The sequence below is a fragment of the Plasmopara halstedii genome (assembly GCF_900000015.1).
Source record: "Plasmopara halstedii genome assembly, contig: Scaffold_3109, whole genome shotgun sequence".
Classification (NCBI taxonomy): Eukaryota; Oomycota; class Peronosporomycetes; order Peronosporales; family Peronosporaceae; genus Plasmopara; species Plasmopara halstedii.
Window position 1 is genome coordinate 653,641 of NW_020190012.1, and position 15,328 is coordinate 668,968.

Consider the following 15,328-nt stretch of genomic DNA (forward strand, 5'->3'; position numbering starts at 1 on the left):
TAAAGTATGAGTTAGCGGATCGCAATCCGCTTACTACAAGAGTGATTATTGCCTTCCGAAGGCTAATCGACTCTTCGGTTTGAATTCCAGACTAATTTTTATTTATTAATTTATCCTAAGTTTAAAGTTTAGATTTTTCTAAATTATCTAAATATATATAGTAAATTCTAAATACATGCATAACTACTGGCTATCTAGCCCCGTACCGTATTCTTGTTTGGGTGTGTGGTCACACCATGCACAACTCGTGTGACACACACCCCTGTTATTAGGGTTCGTGTAACCTCGTTACATAATAGGTCTCCAGGCACGGCGCGGCTCTCGCGACCGACACGCATAACAATCATGGGAGGACGCCAAAGCGTTTTCAAAAGAAAAAGTTTGATCTGCCGCCGCGGAGCTCATTTTGATACCCATCTCGTCACCAATGAGCAGAATATGGCTTACAAAGTCCAGCTTTGTATACTACAAGCGGAAAGGTCACACAGACTTTTGACCAAATCGTATGTCGTGAATACGGCTTCAAACCGTCTCAAGTCATTAGCTGGCTTGTGCGGGCTTTTGCTAAGTTTTATAGCAGTTCGATTTCGTTTAGGACGCTCCGTGAGCTCTTGGATTGGTAAATTCGTACTTTGCATGCAGGATGTTTCGAGCTTACTTGAAGCCGGTAAAAAAACCAATATAGATTACACTTCTTTGCGCTCATTTTAAGGAAAACAGATTGTCTTGTTCGCCTTAAGGCTTTGCTAACTCTCTTTTGTGTCGCGGACTTCTCTACCCTTGTTTAAATTGGCAAAGTACATAGCACGACGTGGTTCATCGAGATGACGATCTATCACCACAACTTTCTTCTGCTTACAACACCGCTTTTATCCTTGAGACAGCTGTCACAGCCACCGACCAAGAATCCTATTCACCGCCAGATAGTTGCCACCCAAATTGAAAAAGCACACCCCTACGGGCGGTTCTTTTTTCTCTATAAGGCAGATAATGACCGAGGGTGCACGTGGCCACAGTACCAGGGCAAGCTTACCGAAGTGGTACTTCAGCTCTCAATATTTGCTGTTACGGGATATCTGCCGCTTTACCATGTTCTTCTGGTAACATCTTTATAGTATTTGCTGTCCAACCTTCTATTCTATGTGAGTGGGCCAGCACTTGCTCATTAAGCAGTTATGGCCGATGTCCATCCTCCAGCGTCTGACCCTCGTGATCTCGGTGCATTGGCTCTATTCACGAGTCTGGGTCAGCAGCCGAAGCTGGGATGGGCCCGTTTTCGGCACGACCTTTGTGGGCCCATGTAGATCACAAGATGTGTTCTTACTCTCTTTATGCTTGTAACTGGGCACACAAGATAATGTGATCGCACAATGGTGTAGTCACAAACGATGATGTGACAGCATTAAATTGTGGCTTCACTTGAACAGCAAGTCAGTGCGTGGCTGGGACAGCCAGTACTTATACACTTAATTAGGTTCTACTATACATAGAAGAACCTATAGATTTAGATATAGGCGGCTTTGCCGCAAATAGAGCTGAGAAATACAGCTTACATTTATAAGGAGGGGTTATCTAGCATTGGGTTAAGGTTGTATTTACTCTTAGAATAAGCGGATTACGATCCGCTACACTCGTACTGGTTCTAATTATATAACGAAGGTCTAAGCTTCCTCTAAGCAAAAGAGCTACGTCAGGTCCACTACACTCGTGTACTGGTTCTAATTATGGAACGAAGGTCTAAGCTTCCTTCAAGCAAAAAAGCTACGGTAGGCCCGCTGCAGAGATGGTAAGAGTATGATTAAAAGTCCATTTTGCTAGGAACGTGGGAGAGCACGGTCGCAACTTTGTTTAGTAGACGCATGTGACAGTAAATTTACTACGTTCAATATTACTTTTGCCCCCCATTTATTTGTGTGTGTTCCGCCTGCCTCTTACATTAGCTTGCTACTTTACATTCTGGCTCTCGACCACAGCGTCGCGCGCCCTGCGCATGATGCTTCATTTCATTGAGATATAAGTGCTGATTTTGCTTCGATGTGTATTCGGGCAAATATAAGCAAGTCGAACTAGATCAACAGACCCCGACTAGAAGTCAAATCACTTTTGGCTGTTTCAGAGGCCCCGAGGTTCACCAGACCATATATAAAAAATATGGCTCATTTTGTAGAGGCGTATACTGTGATAATTAGCGCAACCGTAATGCGTGAGAGCAACTTCCTTCAAAACTACGGTCTCTCTGCGGACATACTTTGGAAGATTTCCACCGTCGCCCGATCATAGCGTTCCGTCCGACCATCATTTTGCTGTTGGCACATCTGATCTGGCGCCGAGCACTTAAACTATGTCCGCCAAAAAATCGATGCTTAGCGTGATATAATCACTACTGGTAATCCATGTCGTCAAGATTCTTTGGCAAAGAACAGCTTGTCTGTATCCTCATCGGTCGCACACTCGTTGACAGCAGCGGGATGGGCTATCATGGGTATATGATCCACAAAGACCGCGTTACCGGTATCACTGTTCGATCTTTTCGAAGCCCAAACAATAGTCCATACTAATGGACTGCAAAAAATGAAAGACTGGACAAGAGCACCACGCATGTGGCTAAGCTTGCACCTGTAGACTTGCGCGTAAATGCGTATACATGCTAAGCCACCAAAACATAGCGTCCACCGAGCAGAATGTCTTTTCTCCTCCATATCAGTCATTCAGGGGAGAAACATATGCCTTGTACAGGATTTCCTACGGAAGGTCCTCATCGTTATGCACCACTACAGTTGACTGTTAGAAAGGCTAGTGCTGTAATGCAGCAAGGTTAGGAAAAGGCATGGCTGTGCAGAAGTGCAATCGCGCGCCTTGATTTAGTGACACCTGAGAACTCAGACTCCCTGTAACTCAGAGATTTAAAAAAAGCTGTGCATGTTGCATCCGTCCCATACATCGAAAGTATTAATGACGCCACATGTGTAACATGCGGCTAGTCATAGTTGGGGTGTCGCGAAAGCACACCCACCACTGCATGGAGCCGAACCAGCTCATATTGTACCCAAAAGGTTTTCTCGTCGAGAGCAGAACCGTCCTGCCATTTTCTGTAAGTGATGCGGTGACAGTGTCGCTGTGTGCAACGGCGAATGATCTCAACAGATCGCAAAAGGCTTAAAGCCAATCAGATATACACCCTAACTTTACAATGGCATCGCACATAGCCATGGACAGGGTACTCCTTTTCTTGCAGCTTTATGCTGGCAAACTCAAATGCGATCCCGCATTCATGGTTATTGGCACCTGCTTGGAAGCCTTTTCCACAGGCCAAAGGCTTAAGCGTCACTAACAATGTGAAATGGTCAATCAGGATTTGAAAGAGCCACATTTTGGGCACACAAGAGGCTTTCTTTTACCGCCTTCGAAGTAGCGATTTCTGCCGTACTCCGCACAATTTGATATATTTTCTAAAAATCTGACTTGCATTTGTACCGTGTAATCATTGTATTGCGAATGTGCATGTTTTTGAATAGGCCAAGACAATTTCGAAGTACTTTTGGAACAGAGGCAGTGGTCAATCTACAACAGCCGTTATCTTGGCGGGATCCGAGATCACATCGCGCGGTAGTGCTAATCCAGTTGAACCGTCACATCATTATAAAAAAGAAATATTCTTTTTATCCTCAGGGTGTGCCTCTTCCACTCTCGACTTATAGTCCATCTTCTGCTCCTATGGCTCTGCACGTAAAGCTGCAACACTTAGTCGCTTTCACTCTCCACCTCCCCTAGCATAGACAAATACATCTCACAGCTGTACTTTACCGTCCCACCAAAGATACACTCTAAGATTCATGACATACAGTCAAACTTTTCAAAATTAATATATGAGCTTTCAGAGGACCGAATTTTATAGCCATTTTTATGTCTTATCCTAAGACTGCGGCTGACTGCCGCTTCTGGCTTCTAAAATCTTTCTTTGGGCGCCTTTCAGTTTAAACAAACACGCACTCTACTCGACAGCTATCACAGCTTCGTATCTGCACCAGACGCTCTTCAGCTTTCTGAAAAAGGTAAATACACAGCTCGTCGAGGAGATAAGCGCGCTTTGTAGTCCGACCATGGTCTGTGGCCTTCCAGCGACGTTTTTTTTAAGATTTGATCGCAATTTAAATCCAGGCTAAGGAGAACATAGCTTTCCAAGATATCAGATTCAAAAAAATCAAAAGAACGCGCAAAATTATTGTCGACACTTTAAGTAATATATCATGACTTTTCATGGCTACGCAAAACCCAATAAAAGTTATCAGCAACCACCAGCCATATGCTGCGAGTCCCGAATTCTAAAGAACGCGCCGTTTTATTTAATTTTCGTGTCTTGTTAGCCGCGATGTCTATATCAGGGCGCCTTGTGCCTACCGGGGCTCAACGTTTTTCCAGGAGGAATACGTCATTCGCCTATGCATGACGTTTCAGTCCTCCCCACCTTCTATCCAACAGCAAATAATATATGAAAAGCCCAGGTATCTGCTACTGCATACACTGAAATTTCTTCGAGCTCCACGATGCTGCTCGGAAGCCAAGAGATTGCTTTCTCCTCGTCACCGGACTGAGGCCGTACGCTTCCGGAGCAGTCATAGAGCTTACACCTACGTTTCCACAGGACTTTATGGCCCAAATGTTATTATTCGAACAAAATGTGACGCTTATCGCTCTCTGAAAAGAAGTGTAGTGAATGCGAAAGGTCTCAGAGCACTCGAAGACCCTCCATGAAGACGGCATTCTTCCATTGCAGCGACATGGGTATTCAACCTGGGCGTATCCTGCCCGTTTTGACTTCCAACGAAGGATAACATTAGCTTCAAACGCACTGTATTCACTGAACTATACGACCGCTCGCGAGCACGCACCACACAATGAATACACAAACAAAACATTTGCTAAGCATAAAAAAACACCATGCATGGCATTAGCACATTTACAAACGTCGATGTCTCCCAGATGATAAAGTCGATTCACGACTTCGTCGTGAGATTGACTTCAAAAGCTATCAAATGCATCGGGTTTACCGAGCACTTTGTACGGAGAAAGCTTTGACTCGAAGGGTTTGCGTTTTCAAATGCACATAGGCAGAGTTCGTGTGTTCCAACCAGGAGCGGCCTCTACCATAATCAGACGTCTGGGCAGCTCTGCTATTTCATGAGGGTCCACCTTCTGAACTAGCTCTATGTGAACCATTACTAAATACATACCTTTAATTATCTTTTATAGCAAAGCTGTATCTACTTTCTGACGTGCGATTCATCAAGTAAGTGACATAATGCTTTAGTTGTACAAAATGTGAATGGAGTTGAAGTACACGAAATTACAGTACTGAGCCCGTTATATTTCAGTTGTGTCTACCTGAGTGCCTTCGCCTTATTACAGAGTTCAAAGCAACATTTACCACGAAAGAGCGTCGGCGCACTCATAACATCGGTGAATGACATGTATAAAGAGTCAAAAATCAACTCAAATGGTGACATGTCTTTTTCTCTTCCGACCGGAATGGTAATAAATCTGCAGAGGATATACGTAAGCTACCACGAATGGGGATGTATAAGCTCCGAAGAGCGAAAGTTGCCTTAAGTTTGTCCAGAAGTCGAGTTTATACGTCAACGCGGTTCTATTTCTCAAGGCGCCAAATTATGGCAGCGCGTCAGACTACTCTAATGTCAAATACATTCAGTTAAAAGTTTGTCTATACGAAACAAAGTTTGATGTGATGACTTCACAATTACATCCGCTAAGAATATACACAAAAGGAGCAAAGCTAGTAGTAACACACAATCTCATGGGGTACTCACATCTGGGAGAGAATTCTGACCGTGGTGGGACTCAAATTCACACTCAGTGGATTGAACCGCAATCCCACATATCGATTTCGTGGTAATTGTAAACCTTATCAAAAGGTTTAATATCAAAATTTAAGTAGAAACTTAGGAAACTCACCCAGAAGATAATCTTGCTCACCTTTAACCCAACATCTTAAGTGTGTATCTTCACTTTGATAGAAATAAGATTTAGCAGACCAAAATCTTTTGACCTGCCATACGAACCATCGGTGATACTACAGGTGGTACTTTCTGTCTGTAGTACTTCGCAGACGCTGAAATTAGATAGAATTTAATTACTGTTAATTTGACGGGCAATCGCTTTTTCCTGAAAAAAAATCAGCGCAACAATCAAACCGTAACGACCTAAAGCCACTGCAAAAATAAAAATAAGATTTCTATGGTCTTGCTGGCGCATCGATTTTGCGCTGTCTGGCTTCTCATAATGAAGCCCAAACGGAAAACGCATCGATTTGAGTAGAATGCGGTTCATGAAAATTCTTAATTTGCAAACTTCGCTATTATCACAGCAGCGAAATTCTGTTTGCATGCTGTATCGGAAAAAGTATAGCTGGAAGTCAGGTTATTGAAACGGTAGGCTTTTTAAAAAGGCGGAAAAACACAACACATCTTGCTTTCAATTGAATTTTTGACGAAAGCACATAGTGAAGAGATCAATCAATGTCCTGTTGTTTTGTATTATTTGTGTGTGATCGACGTAATTTCAGACCTGATTGTGAGGGGTCTTGTGTCTTAATAGTCGTTATTGGATTCCAGAAACGGATCTTTGCACGAGGTTTTTCCCTTTCAAAAACCTCTTTTGCTATTAATGGCAAAAAGACATCAGGGGGCGAGTTTCGCGACATAATCTCTAACAGGTGCGTAGGAGCATGCGTTTAGTTGGGGCCGAAGCTGCTCCAACATAAACGTCAGCTGTCTCACTACGTCTCCTGTGTTCTTACAGCCCAGTTTTCTGACCCACCGAAGCAAATCTTTTTCAATCTAAACATAATAAAATGCTGGCTCAACTTGTAGCTGACGTGTGTCCGTCGTCGGCCTCTTTCTTCGGCTTTATGGGCGTTGCATCTGCCCTAGTATTTGCCAGTACGTGCCGAATCTGTAGCAGTCGTGAAGTCCTAATGCTATCACTGCTTAAGGTTTTCTACCGTAGTATTTGAAAATGTCACTTACTTGTTGCGGTTGCTTTTTCCTCTACAGACCTTGGAGCAGCGTACGGCACCGCCAAATCTGGCGTGGGTATTGCGTCGATGGGTGTGATGCGGCCTGAGCTTGCGATGCGTAATATTATTCCGGTCGTCATGGCTGGTGTGCTTGGTATCTATGGTTTGATTGTTGCGGTGATCATTCAGGGCTCGATTGACCCACCGAATGGCAACTCACCAAAATACGGCTCGTACTCGGGCTTTGCACACTTGGCTGCTGGCTTGTGTTGTGGTCTTAGTGGACTAGCCGCCGGCATGGCCATTGGCGTGGTTGGTGATGCAGGCGTGCGCGCTGTGGGTCAGCAGGAAAAGCTGTTTGTGAACATGATTCTTATCTTGATTTTTGCGGAGGCTTTAGGTCTTTACGGTTTGATTGTCGCGCTGATCCTTTCTCAGAAGAAGAGCGACTGCCCTTCAGAGTAAGCACTCGTAGACATTGTCGCAGTCTTTTGAGCGTTTCGAGTCATACTTGGAGACTATATGCTTAACTTCGAACATGATGTACTAGCGAGAGTAATGGCAGAGGCCTAAAAACTTAATAAAGCTATGCATTTGATAACCAAGTTTGAATTTTGCGAAAATTGTGTGATGAAGGCTGTAATTTTGAAAAAAAAACAAGTTTGAGAAAACGATTGATAAGTATTACTCATGGCGGAGGAATACCGGCAGCGGCTAGACAACAGTGTGGAGAAGCTAGTTGAGAATTTTAAGGGCCTAATCAAGACCTCTAAGATCAAAGACTCTGCTAACACTACACGTGAGGCATTCCAGAGCTCCGTCTACGCCACTACATTTGTGCAGGCCAGCGAGTCACTACTCAAGCTTGTGTCCGAAATGAAACTATCTCTGGCGCTCGGTGACTTTGAGGGTATGAGCCAAAATGTCGACACGACCTCCGACGAATTACTTAAACGGTGACGCTGAGTGCATGTCAACCATTACAATACTATTCGCAGCTGATGTGTGCAATGTGACAGGTGCGACGATGTGGACGCGCAAATTTCACACTTAAGCTCCGACATTTCATCAGCACTGTTTGAGCTGGAAAATCACTTCTATCAGTCCAAGTGGCGGATCTCGCCCATACCAGATATCGATGAGACCTCGTGAGATATTCGATGCATTTGACGTAATAAAGTAACAAATTATCGAAAGCTACCCATTATGCAAAAAAATCAAATAAGAATGCCACCATTAGTATCCTCATCCTCGTCTTCCTCGTCTTCGTCTTCATCAGCATCAGCATCATCCAATTCAGGTGTCATCTGGGAAGCCAAAAGCATCGAACCTGAATGAGAGACAGAGTTGACTTGATTCTGTGTGGCTATTGCTGCAGAGGTTGCGACAGCCATGCCGCCCCTAAGAGTGGTATGAATGCCGTTCAAAGCGTTTTCCTTCATCCGCCACTCATTCATTCTCCGCTGATTTTCAATCTCTGTCATGGGAATATAGCTGCAAATCATCTAAATCAGAATTTGATGCTTTGCTCTTATGTCCAGGCTTTTTATTCATACCTAGCTCGTTCTTTCTCGGAAAGCTTTTGCCACATATCTCCAAGAATTTTAGATGCATCTTTAGCACTGGCAGCGGGGTGATCTGCCATAACTTTTTTTCGGTTTTGTCTGCAAAACATCAGAAACGTATTCACTGGCTTAGGTGGTCGATTTGGCTTTGCTATCGGAAGCGGCGGTGGCATCAGGTGTATCGTAGGGCGGGATAATGGTCGCATCCGCTTAAAGTCTTCCCGCTCGAGCTGTGGGATGTCGTCCGCTAAGATATACTTCACTGAAGGACCCCATACTTCAACATCAAGGCGATCGCGGAACACAGCAGTGACAGATGGTAATTGAGATACTTTATCTTTGAAACCTTCTCGAATGAGCTGCCAAATTCTTGAACTCAGCAATTTTCAAAAAATCTAAGCGTCAAATGCAAAGTAGCTTACTTTTGAGTAATCGTGTAGCTGCTCGCGGATCGATAGTGCCACTTGGGCTTCAAATTCGCCACTCAAGCCCTGCGTACAATTAAAAAAATAGTGTTTATCACGGAGAGGACAGCAAGAATGGTTGATGGCTAACACACCAAGTCTTCACATACGACCTGGGCAAACCGCTCTGGAGAGTTGCTTGTATTGTTCAGATCCCACTCGAAACGATCAGTGTAAATGGTATCACATAGTCGTAAGTTGATATAAATCGGATGTAAGCTCTCGCCAGTAACAGCCTCGTGCCACGGAAGAACCGCCTGAGCTTTATGCACTTGCTCTTGGATTGATTTCGTTATACGCTGGTAAAAACAATTTGGAAGATCCAAGTCACGCACCAATGCCGCCGCAAAGGTCTCAAAAGTAAACTCTTTCTCGTGCCTGGGTACCATTGCGATCAGAGATACCCGACAAGTACGATTCAAGTAGAAGAACTACTTACAAATTCCATGAGAAAGAGTCGATGAACCGATAACCTTCGATATCTATATCGAGTCGGATAGGGATTAATAATTCATCGCGTGTCGGAAACTGCAAAGGCGCAACAGCAACATAAACATACAAACTGACGAGATGTTTAACTGAACACATAGCCAAATCTCACCTGAGGGTAATTGTACAGCTTCCGCTGTGCCAAAATAATACTTTCTTTCCTGCATCAGGCAAACGACGTATCAGATCGATGCCAAAAAAAAGTCTTAAAGCATACCTTCTAACTGCTTGCAATGGATCGTTCATTTCCTCCAACCTCCGCTTTAATTTTGGAGAGCTGGTAGTCGAAGTGAACACTTCAAGACACCAACATATGAGAATGAATAGCATATTGCTAGAAATTACTGAGGCATCATCGTACGCATCATGCCCTTGTCCATGGGCTTTCCTCCTCGTCGTCGAATCAGCCAAGATTCCATCAGTCCGTTGATCTGCACGACAAGAAAAGGTATTTCTTCAGCACTCTGTACTTAATGCGCGTATCAAGAGATAAGGTTTGAGGTATGATGACACGTACTCGACCAACGTTCCCTTTATACCTGCCCAGCATCCATTGCGACAGCATACTGGCATTGACGCCACATTCCTTCGAAACGTCCACTTGACGCAGTCCGAGGCGGTTTCGAAGCGCCTCCACCTGCCGACATCAAGTGACAATAGCATCAATAAATATACACGAGCTCAGCTTAAGGGTTACAGTATAACACCTCCTGCGAAAGCACAGATCGCTCAATCTCGGCATTGTCCTTAAGGCACGAAAAGCAATATTTTTAAGATAAGTGTATCGAAGAAGCAGCTTCTATTAAGGTCACAGACCCGACACGCACCGGCTGAACGTGTGCAAATTCTCCGACCATCGTTACGCGCTTTCAGCAACGATACTGGATTGGATAAAAATATCATGTCTAAATGGCGAATCAAGATCTAGGGCAAATATTGCGAGCGAACGGATGTAGTACGTCTGATCAAAGCAGTCAAACGCTGAAAAAGGCAAAAGAAACAACTGTTTGTCATAATCATCTTAAGCTTTTTGCAGACTGTAGCCGTAAAGTTGCGCCTTCTACACAAGTGACTCGACACATAAGTGTTGGATACCATACCCCCAATGCAGACTGGCACGATAATACAACGGAGTTGTCGTGCACTTTGCAATGAGAACACACCGTCTCAACGATCCCGCGTTAACTAACGCAAAGAGGTTGGACTCGTACGCTGCATCCAGGAACGGAATTAAGAATTACTACGACTAGTTTGCCCTGTTCATTTAAAAGTGGCAAAATGTAGAGAGTAATGATTTTTAGGCTGATGCAAAGTATATACTTAAGTAAAATAAGCGCTGTTACTCATCGAGCGACTAGCAGCCCATGTGTACCACAGGCCTCCTGTTTACGGGGTCCCATCATGCTCATACATATTGATATTTCGGCTCTTGAACATTCCAACGAATACTTAACAGTGCGATTTCCGTGACTCCTGGCCCAACACCTCCATTCTCGGCGGGAGATATACAACCAAACCAGCTGCCGAGGGCGAGACCTTAACCACATGTATCTTTTTCACTGCATACGTTGCGTACTTTATGCCTGTTTTAAAAGAAAGGGAGTGTTGCGACACCCCCGAGCAGCTTACGACGATATTTTACTTGGTGTCAAATTGGGCTCGGTTCAGGAAGCCCAGCTTGCTCTATAGATAGTGCTAGTGTCACGACAATTTGGCCTCGGGATTGAGGTTTTAGACGCCTGAGATCTGTTGCCAAAGCCTTTGCACGCATACGCCTGTGGGCGTTCCGGTGACACCGAGAGAACGAAGGCTAGTGCATCGCTCTACAAGCGGCTTCAAACCAGACACAAACCTTTCATAAGGTAAACTGAAAGCTAGCGAGACTTTTCACATGTTACGATTGCAAAATCTTGCATTGATAGACGCGATACTAAACGTGTATGGGTCAGCTGTACATGTGTTGTATTTCTGAACAATTTTGAAAAACAGAAAGTAAATGAACTCAGATACCGCTTCATTAAAGTGCTCGGTGGCAGTGTTTGCGCCGCCAGTCCTAATTCCATTAAAGCACTGACTCAGTGTGAGTCGCCACGTCGAAATAAAGAAGATATTTGGCTTAATGAGATCTATGAACTGGTGACTTAAACATGTTTGAATGGGTAAGGTCTTTAGGGCTCAGGGGCCAAGCATATCAACGTCCTAACCGCCTAGTGCAGCGGGGCTGCCGTAGCTCTTTCGTTTAGAGACATCTAAGCTAAGGTCACCGACCTTCATTCAATACTTACAACCAGTACGAGTGTAGCGGATCGCCAACCGCTTACTCCAAACAGTAACGGCAACCTTAATCAAGGCAAATGAACTCTTCCATTCAAACTGTTATTTGTATTTCTTTGTTTTATTGCTGCAGAGCCACCTATATCTAGATCTATAGGTTTTTCTACTTAAATAATGCATAAATACTGGCAGTCGAGCCACGTAATGACTTCTTGGTAAGGTGTACCTGGTCACACCATCTTGTGTGACCCACCCTCTAACTCCAGGGTACGTGTAACCCCGTTCCACCCTCCCCCATCTAAATTGTGACTGTCGTACGGAGCTCGCGTGTCTAAGACACCTCTACATCCCCAGGGTTTTCTGCACGAATTCTCTGCTCAATAAGCCCTGTGTCTAGATCACGAAAGGCACCCAGCCTCGCTGGCTACGAGAGCGTCCGCGGGCGAAGTACTTTTTCGTCACCTGCACGCGGTGCAACTTTGGACAGCACGTCCGCGAATTCAAGGATAGCGCATCCCACGCCCTCCGCAACCAAGCACTGTGCTCGCCGCGGACAAAGAATTAACTCGTCGAGGATTTAAAGGAAGTCGACCACGAGTCGGTCAATACTCTTCCAGGAAGGGAAGAAGAGGAGGGCGAGGTGCGCCAGCGGCGCGACCTGAGCCCTGCTCGAACCTTGCGGACATTTGTTCCGTTTTTCGACCACTCGACTTCCGGAAGAAGTGGTATCATTACCAATCGCCTCGACGAGGCACAGAAGCAGCGGCTGCAGGTTTTCACAAGGCAACTCTCATGCGTTCGCATCCAAGGACGATCCTAGACCCGCGTGTGTGATACGGCTTCTGCTCGGCGGGTCCTGCTACTGAAGCGAAGGAGGCGATCAATCGATCGTTAGGCGTCTACGTGGTTGGATCCCCGGCCACTACACAAGCTGATCTTGACCACCGAAATGCTCTTCGAGATCGCTTCTTGGTATTTTATGAAAAATACATGGGATAGGTACCGCGCTTGACCTCGCGCTCAAAAAGAAGGCGCTTCTGTACCCGCGATACGGACGACTCTTGCCGTGCTCGCCCTCGCGAAACCGCTGCAGATGACGAAGAGCTCTTTGATCGATGGGTGTAGCGGCACTGGAAACTCTCCTTGCTGCCCAACTTACAGCGGAGCCACAAGAAGGTGGACGTTCGCGTAAAACGCCATTTTCGATTCAAGTTTGCCAAACGCATGGCGCAACGCTGACGCTTTACGTATTGTCGCCCTGCGGTATATAGAATAATCCATCACGCTCCCACGAGCTCTGTGATTTCTTACACGGGTGAGTCTACGACCACCGTAGCTCAGGGCCACACCTTGAGCTCAACTTATGGACCTTCGGCTTCTCTGGCTAGTGCAGAGAAGTGCGGGGTGTATTACGACGTGATACGTCTGATCCCTCTATTCATTAGCGACCATGACGTCTGGGCAGTCTTGCCGAAGTGGCACCTCAAACACATACGAGTTCTCGGAGTCGAGGTATTCCCGCCACTTCACAAGATACTGGGTTTGCCCTGTCGACGATATTAGCCCATAAGATGTTCCACGTGATATTGGATACCACCGTTCCCGTCGAGAAGAGTTGGCGGCGGACGATGACGACTTTTTCGATCGCCGTTCGGTGACTCACAATGCTTTTCGAGCTCTTCAGGACAATGTCTGGTGCGATCGGGACTTCGCTGAGCATCATGCTGAGGTCGCATACCGCTATGCGGAAAATCTCGAGAGTTTGGAGCTCTTGGTGCTCCGACTACCTCACTTTGAGGTTTATCGCGCTCGTATGAGCGTCTCCTACCCGTCGAGCAGACGAATGGGGCACTTCGTGCGATGGTGGAGCGCCTGAAGCCGTTAAAGATGGAAATCATTGCACTCCGCGCTCAAACCCAGTTGCTGATCTAGCCTCTGGGTGGTCAAGCGCCTGCGGGCTCCGCTTCGGCTTGCGCAAGCCCACATAAAACACGGTGGGTGCGCATCCGTTATACTCCAGGCTTCGCTTGGCAGGAAGGTTATTAGCAATTGATAAAATCAGGTCTCCGACCTCGAAGTTTTCAGCATTTCTGCTGCTTCTTCCTTCTGCATATTTCGTCTACATGGCTCGGCCTTCAGCCACCGCATCGCGAACGTGTCGAAGGACACTCAGTCCGGTAGACAGAAAGTCATCGACTTCTTTACAAACGGTGAGGGGGCTGACATCAGCTGGCCGTTCAGCTATTCCTTTCCCACCCATCCCTAAGCCATGGGATGGCGGCGTCAGCGGACCTTAAGGATTAACAAGCCTTTCACGTAGAACGGCGAGTATTCGGTTGATGAATGAACTGCATTGTTCAGAGCAAACTTTACGAGTGGCAACATAGCACTCCAGTGTCGTAGCTCAGACGCTGCGAAGAACGTCTTCAACGACGCAATTCACGCGCTTAGTTTAGAACATCGGTCTGCGGATGGTCCGCTGTTTACATCGTCAACTTTGTGCCCAGCGCTCTGAAGATTGTAGACCATAAACAGCGTTGCTGTAACGACACCGTCGATGGTGTCCGGAACTACCGCAAGATGAGCCATCGTGCTCAAAAGGTCGACGAAGACCACGCCACCCATGTTGTACGCCGAGTCCTTTGGCAGGCCAAACTCAAAGTCCATACTCATACACTGCCAACACGCCGAGGGTATCGGTAGACTGGCCAGCGGCGCCGCCGCATTCGGAAAGGTTTCACCCTCTGACACGTCTCACACGTGCGCACATATGTGCTCGTCCATTTGTACAGCTTGGGCCACCAGTGGTGGCAACTCACTGAGCTGTACATCTTCTCACGACCGAGATGACTACTGAGTGGGGTGTCGTGGGCCTCATAGAAAATACACGTTTCAAATCCTTATCATGAGAACCCACAATTCGTGGCGTATCCGTTGAATCGGTGCTTCAATACAGCAACCCGATATTTAACGAATATCGGTGTAACCATGCACGCAATCGCGACGACACTTCTTATGTCCGAGTTTTCAAACTTCTTGCTCCCGAAAGCCTAAAGCAGCACTACACACATACTACCACCAGCGTATGCGGCGCGAATCGATTCCGTCACTGAATACGTCACCGTCTTGGTATGAGCAAGCTCATAATTTGGCTTGCGCGACAACACATCAGCCCAAGTATTCTGCTTTACTGGCTTATACTTCACCTCGAAGCTATATTCTGTAAAGGATGAGAGTCACCTGGTCATCTTCTGCGAGAGGCGAGTCAAATTAACCGCAGTGCGTAACGACGCATGATCTGATAGATCAAAAACGGCTTTGAGCCAAGCAGATGCATTCTGAACTTGACTAGTGAATACTTCATCGCAAGTAAGCAAGTAATTTATTGTCGTGGACTGGGTAGTTCCTCTCCGCAGCCATAACCTGGAGAGATTTGAACGCGACTACCTGATCTCGCCCCTCGGTGTCTGCTTGCAGCAGTGCACAGCCGATGGCAAAGTCCG

General features: G+C 46.0%; 3 protein-coding genes across 3 annotated transcripts; 2 read left to right on the forward strand and 1 right to left on the reverse strand.

The window, feature by feature from the left end:
• Positions 1 to 6,868: 6,868 nt before the first annotated feature.
• PHALS_07458 (v-type proton atpase proteolipid subunit) lies at positions 6,869 to 7,498 on the forward strand (the record flags this gene model as incomplete). Its single annotated transcript, XM_024720925.1, has 2 exons — positions 6,869 to 6,956; positions 7,071 to 7,498. 2 exons carry the CDS (start codon positions 6,869 to 6,871, stop codon positions 7,496 to 7,498), a joined length of 516 nt encoding a protein of 171 aa, XP_024586075.1.
• A 225-nt stretch (positions 7,499 to 7,723) lies between these two features.
• Positions 7,724 to 8,185, forward strand: PHALS_07459 (mediator of rna polymerase ii transcription subunit 22; the record flags this gene model as incomplete). The annotated part of the gene is made up of 2 exons (XM_024720926.1): positions 7,724 to 7,989; positions 8,053 to 8,185. 2 exons carry the CDS (start codon positions 7,724 to 7,726, stop codon positions 8,183 to 8,185), a joined length of 399 nt encoding a protein of 132 aa, XP_024586076.1.
• Positions 8,186 to 8,250: 65 nt separating this feature from the next.
• PHALS_07460 (swi snf-related matrix-associated actin-dependent regulator of) lies at positions 8,251 to 10,408 on the reverse strand (the record flags this gene model as incomplete). The annotated part of the gene is made up of 11 exons (XM_024720927.1): positions 8,251 to 8,527; positions 8,590 to 8,957; positions 9,021 to 9,089; positions 9,158 to 9,440; positions 9,502 to 9,590; positions 9,664 to 9,712; positions 9,769 to 9,847; positions 9,913 to 9,982; positions 10,069 to 10,188; positions 10,259 to 10,297; positions 10,379 to 10,408. The coding sequence occupies 11 exons, from the start codon at positions 10,406 to 10,408 to the stop codon at positions 8,251 to 8,253; spliced, it is 1,473 nt and encodes a 490-aa protein (XP_024586077.1).
• Between the last annotated feature and the right edge of the window lie 4,920 nt (positions 10,409 to 15,328).